Below are 18,512 nucleotides of genomic sequence, written 5' to 3' on the forward strand. Positions count from 1 at the left end.
ATCCACACACAGCTTGATGCAGTCATACACAAAGGTGGCCATCAGGGTGAGGGTGGCATTGGGTATACTTTTTCCCCCGTTGCCCAGATCTTTATACATCGAGTCCCTTCGGACCCAGTCCATCTTTGACCTCCACATAAATTGGAAGATGGCCTGGGTGACTGCAGCGGCACAGGTTCTGGGAAAAGGCCACACCTGTGCAACATGTAACAGCAATGAAAGTGCTTCACACCTGATGACCAGGTTTTTTCCTGTGATGGAGAGCGACCATAGCTTCCATCTGCCCAGTTTGTGCCTCACTTTGCTGATACGCTCCTCCCAAGACTTTGGTGCATGCTCCAGCCTCTTTCTCCCCCACCACACCAAATACCCAGCACCTTCAGGTGGTCGGACCTGACTGTGAAGGGAATTGAGGATTGGTCGGCCCAGTTCCCGAAGAGCATGGCTCGCTCTTGCCTCGGTTTACCTTGGCCCCCAAGGCCCGTTTGAACTGGTCACATGTGCACATGAGTCTGCGCACGGACAGCGGATCCGAGCAGAAAACGGCGACATCATCCATGTACAGGGAGGCCTTAACCTGCAGGCCCCCGCTGCCAGGAATAGTCACCCCTCTCAGGCTCGCATCCTTCCTGATGGACTCGGCAAATGGCTCTATGCAGCACACAAACAAGGCAGGAGAGAGAGGGCAGCCCTGCCTGACTCCAGATCTGACTGGGAAGCTATCTGATTCACACCCATTGATTGAGACTGCATTGACTGTTGGTGTAGAGCAGTCTGATCCAATTGCAGATTCCCTCCCAAAGCCCATTTTAGAGAGAACATCTCTCATATACATATGTGATATCCGGTCAAAGGCTTTCTCCTGGTCCAGGCTGATGAGGTAGGTGTCCAACCCCCTGTCCTGCATGTAGGTGATCGTATTCCTGAGAAGTGCGAGACTCATAGCGATCTTCCTGCCCAGTATAGCACAGGTTTGGTCAGTGTGAATCACCGACCCCAGAGCAGACCTGACCCGGTTGGCGATGACCTTTGACAAAATTTTGTAATCCACATTCAATAGTGAGATTGGTCTCCAATTTCTGAGTTTCTCCCTCTCCCCCTTCCGCTTGTAGATAAGGGTGATGATGCCTTTCCTCATGGATTCACTCATGGTACCTGCCAGAAGCATACTGACATACACCTCCAGCAGGTCCTGGCCAATCAAATCCCACAGAGCAGAATAGAGCTTGACCGGTAAGCCGTCACTTCCGAGAGTTTTATTCTTTTCAAAGGACTCTAGGGTCTTGGTCAGCTCGTCCAGAGATGGCGGCTGGTTCAGCCTCTCTTGTGTTCTGTCGTCTAAGACCTCTGTGATTGAGGACAGCAACGACTGGGAGGCCACGCTGTTGGTTGGCTTCGCGTCATACAGACTGGCATAGAAGGATTTGCTGATCCTCATGACGTCAGCCTGAGATGACGTTATCGAGCCATCATCTTCCTTCAGGCTGCTGAGCACGGAGCTCTCTTTGTGCACCTTCTGGAAGAAGAAACGTGAGCACGTCTCGTCCTGCTCCACGGAGCAGACAAGGGACCGGAAGATTATCTTGGAGGCCTCCGAAGCAAAGAGTGAGGCTTGCTGGCCCTTCACCTCCTTGAGGTCCTCCGTGACATCGACCCCCATCGTCTGCAGCAGGAGCATGTTCTGCATACTTTCCTGGAGGTGGGACAGTTTTCCCCGCCTCCCTCTTGCCTCCTGAACACCTTTTGAGGATGAAGAACCTCTTGATGTTCCCTTTTACTGTTTCCCACCAGTCCACTGGGGACTCCGAGGGGCTTCACGGTTCTCCAACCTGCGTAGTCCCTCTTGAGCTCCTCAATGTTTCCCGGGGTCAACAGCTTTGTGTTCAGCTTCCACATTCCCTTACCAGCCCGCTGCTCGTCCTGTAAGGTGACAGTCGGCCAACAGGAGGCAGTGGTCAGAAAAGAACACCAGCTTGACGTCGGTGGATCTGACCGAGAGCATTCGGGACACAAACAGGTAATCTATCCTTGACTGGATAAGATAGTGCCATAGCCTTCATGCGTTGGGGCATTGAGTATAAAAGATGGTGTATCATGTTGCAGCAATGTTAGACCTTAGTTAGGGCACATTTGGAATATTGTGTGCAGTTCTGGTAGCCACAATAGGAAGCATGTGGAGGCCTTAGAGAGGCTCCAAAGAGGATCTCCAGAAAGTTGCTTGGATTAGAGTTGTTAGCAATAGGGAGAGGTTAGGTAAACTTGGATCGTTTTCACTAGAACATCAGCGACTGAGGGGGCGACGTGATATAAGTAGATAAAATTCAAAGGCATTGATAGGATGTATAGCCAGAGACTTTTTCAAATGCAAATACAAAACGACATGAGTTGAAGGTGAGAAAGGGCAAGTTTGTTGTTTGTTGGAGCTTGGTGAGCACCAATTAACTGCCACATTGCCTGCATTACAACAGTGATATACTTCAAAAGTACTTAATTGGCTGAAAAGTGCTTTGAAATAGCTAGTGGTCGAAAGGTGCTTTTTTAAATACAAGTCTTTTTTTGGCACATATCACATTAATACCTTGGCTGATTTACTCTTCTTGACCAATTTTCAAATGGAACAATTAGAATCCTCCTCAAAAATATCTTTTTGTTAATTTTATGCAAGCATCAGTGGCATTCCTGTTCTAATTTATGAACATATTGTAATGTTCAGGCTCTCTAAATCATGAGTATTAACCACCTAATCTTATAGGTTACCAGTACTGACTTTTTCTAAAGCCCCTGATGAAAACATGCTGTGATCAAAGCAAAGCCACAGTAACTAGGGGAAAGTTTTGTTTAAACTTAGCCACAGAATAAATGTGTTGTAAAGTTACAGTGGAACCTGATGTTCACACTGTCCAAGATCAGAGTGACAAATCTTTGAACAAATTCAGGAACAGTTTGGCTTGTGGCACCCATAAGATGTTGAGGGGGTTTGGCATTGCTGACAGACCAATAAGACCAGGATGTGAAGATTCCTGCTGGGTGTTAAAAGTGTAGGTGATGGTACCCAATTTTTCAGAGACCCACAGAGAGGATTGTATACGTATGTGCTGCACATGTAAGAGATTTAAAAGACTTAAATATAGGATAAAAGTCCAGGCTGAAAATGGTGTGCCCCTGTAAGACTTGGAATAGTTTGTCACTCAGTTCGCAGTTTATCTTCCATGAGGGTATAGGGGTAATTGGACCAGAATGTTTCATGCAGCCACTCAAGCTTGTGATAATAAGATTGTGGCTGATTAGAGTTCAAGTGTTTATTGCTTAGGTCTTTGAACAGCAACCATTGAATGTCCATTATCTCTGGGGTAAAAAATTTCCAAGATCTGCAGTCCTGTAAGTGAAGAAAGTTCTCCACATCTCAATCCAAAGTGGCTGTCCTCTTACCTTGAGGAAGTGCTGCCAAACTCTAAAATTTCCACCCAGGAAAGTTCCTGTCTAGTGCATTTCTCCATTGATAACGGATTTGTTGATAATTGAAATGTGTATTTTGATATTCATCATTGCAAAGCTATTGTTATAATTTTTAATCCAAATTACCTTGATTAATTTTCCCCTCAAGCCTATATAATTGACCTGAATGTCAATATTCCATTTTCAGATTCCCCTACAACACCATGAAAAGCAATTTCATATTTTTCACAGAGGATCACTGAGTTTGGTAGTAATTCTGCCCAATATAGCTGCTTCCCTCATTGGTTTCATTACATGTTATTCTGGGAACCACTCAATGGATAATCTATTAAAACTGTTTTTTCCATGTTTGGTTTATCTCTATGTAGATTGAAGCCACCACTCCATTCCCCCATCAAAATGCATTGCCTCTTTCACAAGTTACTCTTATTTCTTGATTAGTATTCTGGCCAACTTGGTATAGTTGCTGTTATAGAAACACAACCTGCTGGAAATGTTCAGCTGGTCTGGCATCATGGGTGGAGAGAGAAATGGGTCAGGTTCTAATGAAATGTCATTAACTTTGCTTCTTTCTCTATAGATGCTGTAAGGCTTGCGGTTTGTTTGTAGAAGTTAGATTTTTTTTCAGATGTCTGGAAGATTTTGCTTTCATAATAGTAGTATAGCTCTGTTAGCAGGGTCAATGACTGTTCCCATCTCCCAAACCTTTTCTGACCCTTGTTATGTGGTACCTCCACCCCACTAATTTGAAATCCTTCTCTTCTGAGCAAGGATTTTTCAGCTCTGCTGCCTTAGTGGTGTTCCTTCAGATATAGTGACTTAAACTTTAACTCTTTTTCTCCTTTGTTACACATTTCTGTTTGACCTTGTCTTTTCTCTTCAGTTTCGCCTTATTGAATTGAGATTAATCACCACCACCCCTCCCCAGCCCACCTTTTAGTGTGATATCTTAATTATAATCTTGTATGATTTCCCAGCTTATTACTAACAGCACAACTTAAGTGAAATAAAACGCATGTAACAGCTCCTTTTCCCAGCACTGTTGCCAGTGCCCCATGAACTGAAACCATATCGCTCTGAGAATTGGGTTTTTAATGCTTTGATCTGTTTGTGGCTCAGTTCTCACTTCTGAGTCATAAGATTATATATTTAAGTCCCACTTCTGGCACAAGAATCCAGATTGGCACTCAAATGCTTTGCCAAGGAATGTTGGACGGTGAAAGGTGTGTTTCAGATGAAACCTTACCCTGAGGTGCTACCTGACCCCTTCAGTTTGAGGTAGAAGATCCTACAGCACTATTTCCAAGAAAACGTGGGAGTTATCTCGATATTTTGTCAAATATTTATCCTCTAATCTATTTTATGTGGTTGATATTGGGCAATTTCACTACTTGCAGGAGTTTGCGACATGCCATTTGGTTGCCACAATTGCTACGGTTCAAAAGTACTTGACACTAAATGCTATGGATGTTGCAAATCTGAACTAAAAAATCAAAAAGTGCTGGAGGTGCTCAATTGAGTCATACAACACCAATAGACCCTCCAGTCTAACTCATCCATTCTGACTATGTATTCTAAACTTAACTAGTCCTGTTTGCCTGCAGGGAATATCTATCGAGATAAATAGAATTGATTCTTCAGCTCAAAGACCTTCCATCACTACCACTTTGCTTACAAAGTACTATGGGAAGTCTGTTTGTTGTGAAAGTCACCATAAAGATGCAGGAGGTTTTACTTTTTTTAGGCCAGTTCATACATGGTATTCAGAGAGAATTGTCTGAGGAGCTCCTTTTGAATTTGGATTGTGGAATCTCAAACAAGCTCATCCCACCTTTATCGCTAGTTCCCACATGCACTACAACAACTAGACCTTCCCAATGTTCTCCTCCAGCTGCTCAAAGCTGACCATTCAACCTTTGGAAGTCCAGGTTTTAGATTTGAGCAAACAGATATGCAGTAGCTTTGTTGTTGGGTACAAGTCCCATTGTACAAATAGATATGTTAGGTCAAGATGAGTTATAAGCGATGTACAGGATGCACTACTTGTTTTGAAAACTGGCTGCTTTTATTTAAAGGTTGGAATATATATACTGCCAGTGTTTCTCAATCCATTGACTGAGGTATACTTTCTAAAAGTGAAACTTGAGCTCTTTATGATCAGACGGATATCTTAGGTGGCCACCATAGGATACAGGCATACCAGTCACTCCTGTGACCCGGAAGGGAAACATCATCGCTGCCCCATACACTGAGACAATGTCTTCACAAGCCTCATGTCCTCACACTTGTGCATAGCCTGCAATTAAATAGTCATGAGCAGCATGTGACTCAAAGGAGGAAGGGAGCATAGCGTTGATGATGCTTCCTTGTGTGGTACATGGAGTAATCCCTCAAGTAAACTGACATAAAGACATATAATACCAGAGAGTGCACAGACCAGCTAAAAATTGAACTAGCAGGAATGCAATCAATTGAGTATTTATCCTAAGGATAGAATTTGCATACTGCCACTCCTGGAAGTATAAAAATAACTGATTCCTATCAAAATCTATCATTGTATTCAATGAAGCTGCTTTCTTACTGCTCTTAGCTTGCAAAGTATGAAGAAGGAATTAAGAACTAATAAATTAGAGATGCAGGGCCAAATGATATGTAGTACCTCCATAATGTGAGACCTAATGATTTCCATTGTGATTCTTAGTGACTGTATCTGTAGCAAGTGTTGATTGCTTGAGGAACTCCAGGTTACCGTTGATGAGCTGGAGTCTGACCTTCAGTCAGTGGTCATGGACAGGAAGGTGTGCCCTTGAATGGAGTAGGTAGAATGATCCAGAAGGTAGTGCTGAAGGAGCTGAGCTGGTCGAGTAGAGATTATTGCTTCCTATATGAATGAAAACGGGTGCTATAGGGAGGATGAGCAAATTGTTCAAAGCACCATGGTACAGGGAGCCATTCAAGAGCGGGAGAAGAAAGAAGAAAGACATGCAGTTGTTACAAGGGATAGTATAGTCAGGGGGGAATAGACACTTCTTTGTGGCCAGGATCAGGAGTCCCAAAGGCTGTGTTGCCTGTCTGATGCCTGTGTTCAGGATATCTCATCTGGGCTCCAGAGGAACGTGGAGTGGGAGGAGAAATATCTGTTTGTCGTGGTCCAGCGATATAGGTAGAAAGAAGAAGGAGGTTCTACTGAGGGAATACAAGCAACTCAGGGCCAAATTAAAAAACAGAACCAAGAAGTTGGTAATCTCAGGATTACTAACTAAGCCACAAGTCAATTGGCACACAGTCAACAAGATTAAAGAGGTAAATATGTGGCTCAAAGGTTAGTGTGGCAGAAACTGATTTGAATTCATGAGCCGTTGGTACCAATACTGGGGAAGGAGGGAGCTGTTCGGATCGGATGGACTGCACCTGAATCATGCTGGGATCAGAGTCCTGGCAATTCACAAAACTAACTTTGTGGATAGGGCTTTCAACTAAACAATTGGATAGTGGGTTCAGTTCCATTTAAAAATATGCAAAACATTAAAGTGGGGGAGGACTTTAGATTAGATTAGATTACTTACAGTGTGGAAACAGGCCCTTCGGCCCAACAAGTCCACACCGCCCCGCCAAAGCGTAACCCACCCATACCCCTACATCTACATCTACCCCTTACCTAACACTACGGGCAATTTAGCATGGCCAATTCACCTGACCTTCAAACTTCAAAGTTATTCAAACTTCCAGAACATGTAATAGGACAGAATATGGAAATTTTGTGGACAAGTTGATGGCTACTGAGTCGTTGCATCTGGGTTCAGCCGGATTCAGCCATTCACTTGTCTCTTTTTCTTTTCTTGTTCTTCTCTTCTTAGTTCTTTTTTCAAAATCTACCTTGTGAAGAGAGCGGCAGTAACTGCTTTGGAGAGTTGTAGCAGCTGAGGACTTTGAGTGGGATGGTTGGTGAGTCTGAGTGGGACAGTCGACAGACTGAGGTCTGGTGTGGTCAGATGGCCGTCAGCAGCTTGCAAGCCTACTATACTTGCCCAGTGTAGGGGTGAGCAAGACTATGTGTGGAGAATTCCCTCCAGAGAGTGACTACAGACTGTAAAAGGACTGTAATGTTTAAGCTTTTAGCTTTGTTTCTTTATCTTCCTTACTCATTCTATGAAGAGCTGTAATATAGAACTTATGGCCTTTTTCCTTTATTTCTCTACTTTGGTACCTAATCTATTTTCGTACTGCATATTTGTAGCTAGACACATTGAACCGAAGATGGTGCCGTGCATGGCAACATTGTACACTGTATTCCTGTACTTTTTTACTTGAGTACACATGACAAATCCTAATTCTAATTCTAAATTCTGAAAGGATCAGGCAAAATTAATCTTCATGCACAGCAGATAAGGGGATAATTATGAGAAGGGAGACAGTCAACACAGGACTGAAAGTGTACTTAAATTGCAGCAGTATATGGAACAAGTTAAATGAGCTTGTCACTCAGGTTAAAATTGGCAGAGTATCTCAGAGATGTGGTTGTAAGGAGACCACACTGGGAACTAAATATCCAAGGATATGCATTCTATCAAAAGGACAGGTAGGGGGTGAGATTGCTTTTTAGTAAGAAATCAAATGAAATTGATAGCAGGCAGTGATGTAGAGTCAGAAGGCATAGAAACTGTATAGGTAGAGTTGAGGTACCTGAACAACAAAGGCATCGAAGGATCTGCTGATTTGGTAAAATAAATGAAGTATGTTTGGAGGAGACTTATCTAGAGTATAACCATTGGCATATACCTGATAGGGTGAATAGTCCGTTTTGATGCTACAAGAATTGGTCAGTCTATGCTTCTGTGTAATTATGGTTTGGAGATGCCGGTGTTGGACTTGGATGGACAGAGTTAAAAATCACACAACACCAGGTTATAGTCCAACAAGTTTATTTGGAAGCACTAGCTTTCGGAGTGCTGCTCCTTCATCAGGTGGTTGTGGGAAGGAGCAGTGCGCCGAAAGCTAGTGCTTCCAAATAAACCTGTTAGACTATAACCTGGTGTTGTGTGACTTTTAACTCTGTGTAATTATCTTGTCTGTAAATGAATATTTTAATTTTAGCATATATGTAACGATTTGACATTGTGCTTTTGGGTAAAATTTAACCATAGATGAACTAACAAAAGATCATCTAAAAAGCCCCTAGAAAAACAAGTTTAGAAGTGATGACAAATTTATGATCCAAATATAAACCTGAGGATACATTCTCAGTGACTCAAGGCATTCTTTATATGTTATGCTACCTAACAAACCTAAAGCAGTAGAATCTACTTATTTTAGAATAAGCCTAACATGTCACTTCATTAAAGTGATCCTGCAAATCATAATGAAATAAAAAATGCATTTGAAGCAGAATTTGGTGACACACAGACTGGATTTACATCAGGAGTAGCAACAAGAGAGGGAGTATTTAGCCCAAGAACAATCTTCAATAATTATCTAGAATTAAACAGCAAAATTTACATGTTGCATAGATATATTACAGGAATTTGACATTAGCATCAAAGATGTGAGAAGCCTCTGTCACCTCCAATTTAAAGCCACAAATTAGTCCTTTCCGCATCCTACTAATTCACTCCACTCCTGCATTGTGAGCTATGTTTTCAAGCCTATCTTGGGTGTTTTCAAGCCTATCTTGGGTAATTCCTTCCTACAGATTATAATATTGAGATATTCCTGCTAGGGGAGTTGTGATGATGAGTGAGGGTGGTTGTTATATGATTTGAGACCTGTAATACAAAAAAAGTTGAAATATTTGTCTACCTGCTTTCAAAAAAAACCTAGCTTTAGATCCTGTTTAACAATTTAAGGTGAAAGAATATAACTGAAAATGTGTTGCTGGAAAAGCGCAGCAGGTCAGACAGCATCCAAGGAACAGGAGAATCGACGTTTCGGGCATCAGGAAACTGAAGAAGGGCTGATGCCCGAAACGTCGATTCTCCTGTTCCTTGAATGCTGCCTGACCTGCTGCGCTTTTCCAGCAACACATTTTCAGCTCTGATCTCCAGCATCTGCAGTCCTCACTTTCTCCCTGAAAGAATATAACTATCTGACTGAGAATAATGTATTTGAATATGGTTTGAAAGGTTTTGCATTGGAAATAAAATTGGCATTTTTCTTTAGAGAAAACATTACCCAGGGAGCCATAACAATGTTTATCCATTAGAATGAATCCGAGCACTTCTTAATGTTTTATTCAAAAAGCATTAACTTTGATGTCACGTTAAAGTTCAATGGCTTTTTTAGTGTTATAAATATGAATGTTACAAAACTTTGTCAACCATACCCTATCTGGACGTCAGCTGTATTATTTTTCCGTCAAGTTTACTCCTAACACATCGTAGCCCCAAAGAAGCTGAGGATCATTTCCCTGTTAGAGATCTTGAAAACTTAAGAAGGATTGTTGGAGTGGATGTGAAAAAAATGTTGCGACTCGAGAGAGAGAGAGAGAGAGAGAGAGAGAGAGAGCATCCAAATGAAGGACATTCGAGTCGAAAATAATCTCCCTGATAAATCCAATGAGAATAAACCTTTTTGGAGTTGTGAAAATGAGGAATGTTGAGATGAATAGCATCGAGTGGATTTAAGGACAATTGAGATATCCTCCATCCTGTTCTTCATCATAGGCATATGTGATTGAGATGAAATAAATAGGGTAGGTAGGTAAAAGCTTATATGACATAGTAAATCCAACCACAGAATGAACTACAGTGCAAGGTCATGCAGTTTTAAAGCCAACAAACAATGGTTTATGAACTCATTTGCTGACCAGAGGAGTATTTGTCACAAATTAATATTACAGCTTCAATGAAAATTGCATGACATTGCATCAACCTTTATCATGGGACACCTTGTGAAGAAGACAAAAGGAGTTTCCAAAAGTGTTTGGATAGGTTAGATGAGTGTTCAGAAAATAATTGCAGATGAAATATCATGTGAATTTGTCCTCTTCAGCAAGATATTTATCAAAGCATATTATTTAAATGAAGAGATACTATACATCTTGGAGGCATGGAAAGATCTGGGTATCCTGGTATAGAAGATTCAGCTGCCTGAGATTAGGGTGCACCTTATGAGGAAAGGTTGAATAGGCTCATCTATATCTATGGTGTTCAGCAAAATGAGAGATGGAGAGGGAAAGTATCTAATTGAGATATACAAGGAGGACTGAACAAGGTGTATGCTGAAACAGAGTTTTCCCTTGGAGAGTCTAAAACTAGGGCATACAGTTAAAAATAAGTGGTCTTCCGTTTAAGACTGCAATGGGAAGAGATGGATTTTCTTGGAGAGCGTCATGAGTCCATAGAACTCTGTTCATTGAATATTTCTAAGACAAAGGTGGATAGATTCTTGGCCAATAAGGGAATCAAAACACATTGGAAGTTAAGTGGTTTGTGGACTTTAGGACACATTAGATCAGGCATGAACTTATCGAATGACAAAGCAGGCTCCATAAATGTGAGGTGTTGTATTTTGGAAAGGCAAACTAGGGCAGGAGTTGGACAGTTGACGGTAGGACTCTGGGCAGTGTTGTCGAACAGAGATCTCTCAAGTTGCAGGCCCACAGTTCCTTAAAAGTGGCATCGCAGGTAAACAGGCTGGTGAAGAAGGTGTCTGGCATGCTTGCCTTCATTGGTCAGAACACCGAGTACATGATTTGGGGTGTTGTGTTACAGCGATAGTGGGCAACAATGCAGAGTGGCTGAGCAGAGGCTGATAGTGAAGTTCAGTACCCATGGGGATGGCCTCAACTGGGACCTTGGGTTCATGTCACACTGCAGGTTACCCCACTGCACAATATACTCACTCTTGCATTCACTCACTCTTGCACTCTCTCTCCCACACACACACAGTCTCTCTCTTTGTCTATATACACACACACACGCACACCCATGCAGACTCTCCCTCATCCATAAGCATGCTGCCCCCGCACTTGCACCAACACACGCACTCTCTCACGCATACCCTATCACACATACACGTATAAATTTACGTATGAATTTGTTTTTGCTGAATTACATTTTATTTTGCTCAAAAACTGCATGAATCCACATAAAACTCTGTAAAACTATACAGAGGCTTTGTCAGTCTGACATAGCATTGGGACACAGACAGATTTCACACCTATTGTTTAAAAAGCTGAGCTGTCTTGAGAATGTAATTTAAAAAGTTCTGGAACTTGCATATAAAAGACCAGAAACCAGCATATCCCATTCTAAAAGATGAACGTTTTAATTTAAGATTGTTTACTGTGTCACATCTCCATGATGCTGGACCTCTTTGGCTTTAAATTCTGTGAACATGATCTTTACCCCCATAACCACCCGATGAAGGAGCAGCGTTCCGAAAGCTAGTGTTTCCAAATAAACCTGTTGGACTGTAACCTAGTGTTTTGTCATTTTTAACCTGTAATGCTGAAGACCTCTGGCGCAGCCAATTCAGTTCATTAATTTTTGTTGAAGATAGATATCTTGTTTTTATTCACATTTGCTGATTTCCTGTTATGATTTGAGATATTCATAGAACTGAGTCTTCTCAGAGTTGCCTCATTTATCATAGCTACTCCTGACTGGGTTTGTTCATGCTTAGAAAACTGCTAATTTTGAAACCACCATTTTTTTTCCTATAACCTTTCGGACATGTAGGTGTTGTAGCCTCATGACCTTTAGTGCCTCATTTTAAATCCTCTTGCCTACCCTCATCACTGAACCTGGTTTGGTTTCCCAGTTTTATGCTGCTGGAAGATTGAGGCATATGACATAAAATAAGAAGGAGCTTCAATTCTTTTCATGGATATTGTCATGCCATCTAAAGTGCTAATTACAATTTCATACATGCAGCATGTCAAATGATTTTAAAAATATAGCCAATGAAATGAAAGCCAGTTAACACTTCAGGTGCCATTTGAAAAGAGATTGTTGGCTGTGACAGCAGGAGAGCTTCTGTACAAATGGTGCTCATGTGTCTGCCTGAACAAGGCAGCAGGGGCTCGAGCTTAACGTTTGAGCTCTCAATGTGCCTTCTATATTGCAACAAAGTTTCAAAATAGATTTGCTGCGTTAAGTCATGGTGTGAGACTTGAGCTTTCTGTCTTGAGGTGGGTGCGAACAGGCTAAACAAGCAGGTTTGTATGTTTATAAAACTTGTTAGAGAGCAATTAAACATCATGTAGATACAGGCAGCCAGTGTTGATGAGATAACTGGTTCTAATGTTCCATTTCATAACTTATAGCCTGATCTTAAAATATCTAAATTTTGCAGGGGTTTGACCAACTCCGAATTGAAGGCTTACTTTGTGATGTCACCCTTGTGCCAGGAGATGGTGATGAAATATTTCCAGTCCATAGAGCCATGATGGCCTCAGCTAGTGACTATTTTAAGGCTATGTTCACAGGTAAGATGCAAAGAAGATTCACAGCTCTTGTGACATGCAAGGAATTGTATAATCAGTTGACAAATGTTCTAGTGCTCAGACCATTTTCTACTTTGAAAGACATAGGCATGTACAAGAATGGATATTCTGACAATGTTTACTGTTCTCTTCAATCATAAAATGAGAAGCACTGCTGTCTGTTGGATTGTCAACACACCAGGGTGGTTCTAGATTCTCCAGGAATTGAAGAGTGATCTCCAGGCCACTCGTGTGAGGGAATCACAGAAAATTCATTGGGAGACTTAAAAAATGTCCTTGAAAATTGTTTGAACATTTAAAATACGAGGTTATTAAAAAGTATTAAAGATTGCTTGAACTTATCATTTTATGATAAAGACCTTGTTAGATTGCACAGTCAATGGGCTGTGAGGGTGCACTTGGCCCAAGGACACCAAGGCTATCACCATCGACCCACCACGTCCGTTACAGAACCTAGATTTGAACCAGAGAGTCTGTCTGACCTAATTTATTGGCATTTCATGCTGACCTGTCATCACTGATTTCCCAACTGGTGAAAATAGATTTTCCTTAGTAACTATTAAAAACATACATGAAATTTTTTACTGATGTTATCCTGGTGAATCCATTTGTGCGTGCTCAAGCGATTTAAGGCTCATCGTGAGATTTTAGAAAAAGCACACAGTACCTCAATTGTGATTGAACCATTGTCTTGAATAGAGACCTATTTCTGCCTGTATCATTGTTCTCTATGCTCCTATTTATAAAAGTGCACATCAGTTCATGCATGCCCACATCAGAAGTAAGTTGTACAGGATTAAATATACACTTGCGCTATGAAAGTATGAACACTCGTCTCTGCCCCCTGATTCTCCCCAAGTTCTGGTGTACTGCTGATGTTTTCCATCATGAATACTGATGTGATATACTTATTCAGTTCTTTCACTATTTCGTTGTTCCCCATTACTATTTCTCCAGCTCATTTTCTAGCAGTCCGATGTCCACTCTTGATACCTTAAAATAACTCTTGCAATTTTTTTTAATGTTATTAGCTAGCTAACACTCTTACTTTATCTTCTTTTCCCTTTTTACTTCTTTAGTTAACCTCTGCTGGTTATTTAAAGGCTTCCCAATCCGCTGGCTTTCGACTAATCTTCACCACGTTGTACACTTTTTTTCTTTTGATTTTATGTTGTCCTTGACTTCCCTTGTCAGCCATGGTTGCCTCATCCTCCCCCTTAGAATTTTCTTCTTCTTTCTTGGGATGAATTTCTGCTGTGTCTCCTGAATTGGCCCCAGAAACTCCTGCCATTGCTGCTCCACTATCTTCCCTGCTAATCTCCACTTCCAGTCAACTCTGGCCAGCTCCTCCTTCATGTCTTTACAGTTATTTTATTCAATGGTAATACCATTACACCTGATTCCAGCTTCTTTCTCCCAGAATTCACCCTGCAGTTTATCATATTATGGTCATTGCACCCTTGGGTTTTCTTCACCTTAAAATTCTGAATCAAGTCAATCTCATGCACATTACCAAATCCATAATTGCCTGCCCTCTAATGGGCTGCGAAGAAAAACACCTTGTAGACATTACATCAATACCTTGTTTTGAGATGTGCTGCTAACCTGACAATCCTAGTCCATGTGCATATTGAACTGCCCCATGATTATTGTTAAAGTTACTTTTTTTACACAGCTTTTCTATTTCCTGAATTATTTTCTTCCCCACATCTTGACTACGAATTGTTGGGAGGCTTGTACACAACACCCATCAGAGTCTTTTTACCCACACAGACTCTAAACCTTCCGACTCGATAGTCACTTCCTACTATCAATTTAGTTTAATTTCTTCCTAACTTTTCTCCCTCTGCCCAGTTGCCTGTCCTTTTAATAGGATGTGCATCCTTGGATATTTAGTTCCCAGCTCTGATTCCGTTGCAGCCACATCTCTGTAACATCCACGCATCATACCTACCAATTTTAATGTGTGCTACAAGCTCATATTTACCTTGATAAGTATACTACATGCACTTAAGTATAACAGGGCGAAAGTGAGGACTGCAGATGCTGGAGATTAGAGTCAAGATTAGAGTGGTGCTGGAAATGCGAAGCAGGTCAGGCAGTATCCGAGGTACAGGAAAATTGACGTTTCGGGCAGGAGTCCTTTAAGGACAACACCCAGGTCCTGCATTGACTACCTCCCTTCTCATAATTTTCCTCAAGCTCTGGTTATGGATTTGCCAGGATTCTAGTCACAGCACAATTTAGGTGGAGCCCGTCCCATCAGAATCACTCCCACCTTCAAAGTATTGATACTATCGTCCCATGAATTTGAACCTGTTTCGGCTATTCCATTCTTTGAGTCACGTGTTTATGTCTTTGATCTTATTGACCTTGTGCCAGTTAGCTCATAGTTCAGGTAGTAATCCTTTTTTGGTTCTGCTGTCTAATTTAGTCCCTTGTTGTGTATAATCCCTCAATTGGACCTCTTTCCTCTTTCTACTACGACAACTGGGTCTTTCCCCTCCCACTCCAAGTTCCTCTGCAACTCGGATGATAACCCAAACCTGAGCACTAGGTAGGGAACAAGCCTTTGGGTCTCTCGATCTAGGCCACAGATAATGATGCCTATGTCCTTGCCTATCCTATCTGCAATTACAAGTGATTTCTCTTTTCTCCCTGCTTCTTGAATGACTTCCTGTCCCCAGTGCTGTGGTCGGTTTGCTCATCCTTCCTACAGCACCCACTCTCATCCAGACAAGGAGCAAAATTCTCAAATCCTTCAGCGCTACCTCCTGGATCAGTCTACCTTATGCATTCATAGTCACGCTGTCCTGTCCCTGACCACCGAGTGAATTTGAGGTAATTAATCTAAAGTAAGTGACTGCCCCCTGAAACATAGCAGCAGGTAACTCCCCATCGCCAACGTGTTGCAGTGTTCGAAGCTCAGACTCCAGCTCATCGACTCTGAGCCAGAGTTCCTCATCAACAAACAAACAAATCACTTCGAACCACAATGGGGTCCATCAGCTACCACATCAGGCAGGAGTAATATGTTGCTTGTCCTGCAATATTTTATTTACTTAGCTCTTAATTTGAATTTTAAAAATTTCCAGCTGATCTTTCAGTTTGTAACTTGTCAATATTTTCCCTATTTCCAAACTGCAAGGAGTCAGAATAGCAGCTATCACCAACGAGTGAACTTACAGTTGACCAGTGATGCCACTGTTTTACGCTGAGTTCCTGATTCTGAGCTTCAATCTATCCTGTTTAAAAAAAAAACTCCTTGCAAGCTGAGCTGGAAAAAAGCAAGCAAAAAGCACCTTGCTCCCCACTGCACCAAATTTCCATGCTACTTCTAAATTCCTCAAACTGTTTACTTGCTCAGACTTGTGCCTCACTCCAGATGTGATCTCTGATTCCTGACCATGTGAAACTTCCTCACTGTGTGCTTTCAACAGGCCCTCCCTTAAGTAGCTCTCCCCTCTTCCCATACGTTTGCAGCAATCAACTTCACGCTAACTGGCCTATTAGTGTGTTTTCTGGCTGCCTTCCTTCTTGAATGGAAAGATTATATTTTCTATAATCCAATCTGCTTCAATCTTTCCAGGATCGAGTGAATTTTGGAAAATTCACAGCAATCCACCTACTACCTCATTGGCAAACTCTTTTAAGATCCTAAAACAAAGTGCAGCTGAAGCCAGGGACTTATTAGCCTGCAATTGCATTAGTATGTTCAATGCCAAGGAGTGTAAGGAATAAATTAAATGAGCTGCAAGCACAGATTCAAATTAGGAGCAATGATATTGTAACCATTACTGAGAGACATTGCTGCAGGATAGTCAGGACTAGGAACTAAACCTACGAGGTTATAAGTTTTAGAGGAGGAATAGAGAAACTGGCAGAGGAGGTGGACTAGAAATTAGTGATGAGCAATAGAATCACTAGGGAGGATGTAATGAAGGGAAAGCACTCCAGTGGAACTGAGCAACTTGAAAGGAACTGAAACCATCAATGTTTTATATAGACCACTTTGTAGCAGCTTAGAAGTGTTACATTGTATAAATGTTGAAATTGGGCAAATATGTCACAAAAACAGCACTGTATTAATGGGGCATTTTAATCTTGACATAGACTGGGAAACAATAAAAACCCGCCAGAAAGGTGGTGAATTTCTAGAGTGTGCTCAGAGTAGTTTCCTATGGCAAATGTCTTAGATGCAACAAGGGGACAAGTAATACTGCATCTAGTAATGAGCAATAAGCTTGATTTAACTAGTGTCTTAGTTGTTCGTGAGCATTTGTCAGAGGGTTCATAGCATGATTGGGTTTCATGTAATGTTTGTAAGAGACAAGCACAGATCAGATACTAGGACATTGATTTTAAGCCAGGCAGAGACTGTCCACAGTAAACTGGAAAAAGGTAAGTTATAGGAAAAACAACTGAGGAACATTGGAGGGATTTCAAAGAAAAATGTAATAGTATTCAAAAATAGTCTGTACCCATGAGAGGAAAAGCTCCACCTCACTCAAAAAAAAAAGCTGTGGAGATGGGGATGGGCAACAGCATAACATTAAAAGAAAGGACTTATGAAAACAGAAAGATCAATACAGATCCCACAGAATGACGCAAATTCAAAAACCAACAAAAGGCCACAAAGTGGCTTCTAAGAGAGTCTAACAAGGGTGATGAAGGGAAACTTGAAAGGGGCATAAAAGACAAAAAGAGATTTTATAGTTCCATAAAGGGAAATATGATGGCATAAAGTACTGTTGGCCCACTGAGGGCCAAGTATGGGGATATTGTCAATGATGGAAAATCACTTACTTCAGTACTCACCGCAGATAAGGAGGATAGCTTGCCAGCAGTCCCAAATGTTAACAAGAGAATCATAAAATTAGCTGAAGTAAATAATCAGGAATGAGGAAATTAATGGAACTGAAGAGCAACATATGCCCATGGTCTGAAAGTTTCTGTCCACGGGTTTTAAAGGAGGTTGGAGAACACATTGCCAATAGCTTAATCATAATCTTCCAGAGTTCCATCGAGAGTTGCATCTTTCGATTGGAAAGTTGCTCATGTCACTCTGCCTTTAAGAAGGGTGACAGAGGGAAATCTGGTATTTATTGTCCAGTTAGCCTGACATCTGTTCTGGGGCAATTGTTGGTGTCTACAAGGATAGGGTAACTGATCAGTGTGAAAGGTTTCAGTTAATTAGGGAGAGTCAGCATAGATTCATGAAAGGTACATCATATGTGACAAACTTTAGAGTTTCTTTGACAAGATGATAAAGGTGGACACAGGTAAGTCAAGTAAATAGATGCTGTTTATCTGGACTTGGAGAAGGCTTTTAATAATTTAAATTTAAATCTCAGATAGACTAATTTTTAATAAGCAAGAGTATCTGGGGATGTGAGTCCAAGGTAGGCATATGTAGTTAGGCCACAGATCAGCCATGACCTTATTGAATGGCAGAGCAAGCTCGAGGGGCTGAATGGCCTACTCCTGTCCTCCTGAATGTAGTTCCACAAAGTTCCTCACTACCTAATTCATAGCTATGACTGGAATTTGTTCTGTATCCTCTATAGCAAACGCAAAGTAAAATGGTTTTTCATTTCATTATTACACAGAT

The 18,512-nt window shown here is 41.4% G+C and overlaps 1 protein-coding gene across 5 annotated transcripts in view; it reads left to right on the forward strand.

Moving 5' to 3' along the window:
* Positions 1–18,512, forward strand: part of klhl13 (kelch-like family member 13) — a 204,633-nt gene that overhangs the window by 154,378 nt on the left and 31,743 nt on the right. For all 5 annotated transcript variants that reach the window (XM_072594813.1, XM_072594810.1, XM_072594814.1 and 2 more), the window contains one exon: positions 12,751–12,883. In XM_072594813.1, coding sequence (XP_072450914.1) covers positions 12,751–12,883 — 133 coding nt within the window. The remainder of the gene's footprint in view (positions 1–12,750; positions 12,884–18,512) is intronic.

This window comes from Chiloscyllium punctatum, chromosome 25 (assembly GCF_047496795.1).
Source record: "Chiloscyllium punctatum isolate Juve2018m chromosome 25, sChiPun1.3, whole genome shotgun sequence".
NCBI classification, from domain to species: domain Eukaryota; kingdom Metazoa; phylum Chordata; class Chondrichthyes; order Orectolobiformes; family Hemiscylliidae; genus Chiloscyllium; species Chiloscyllium punctatum.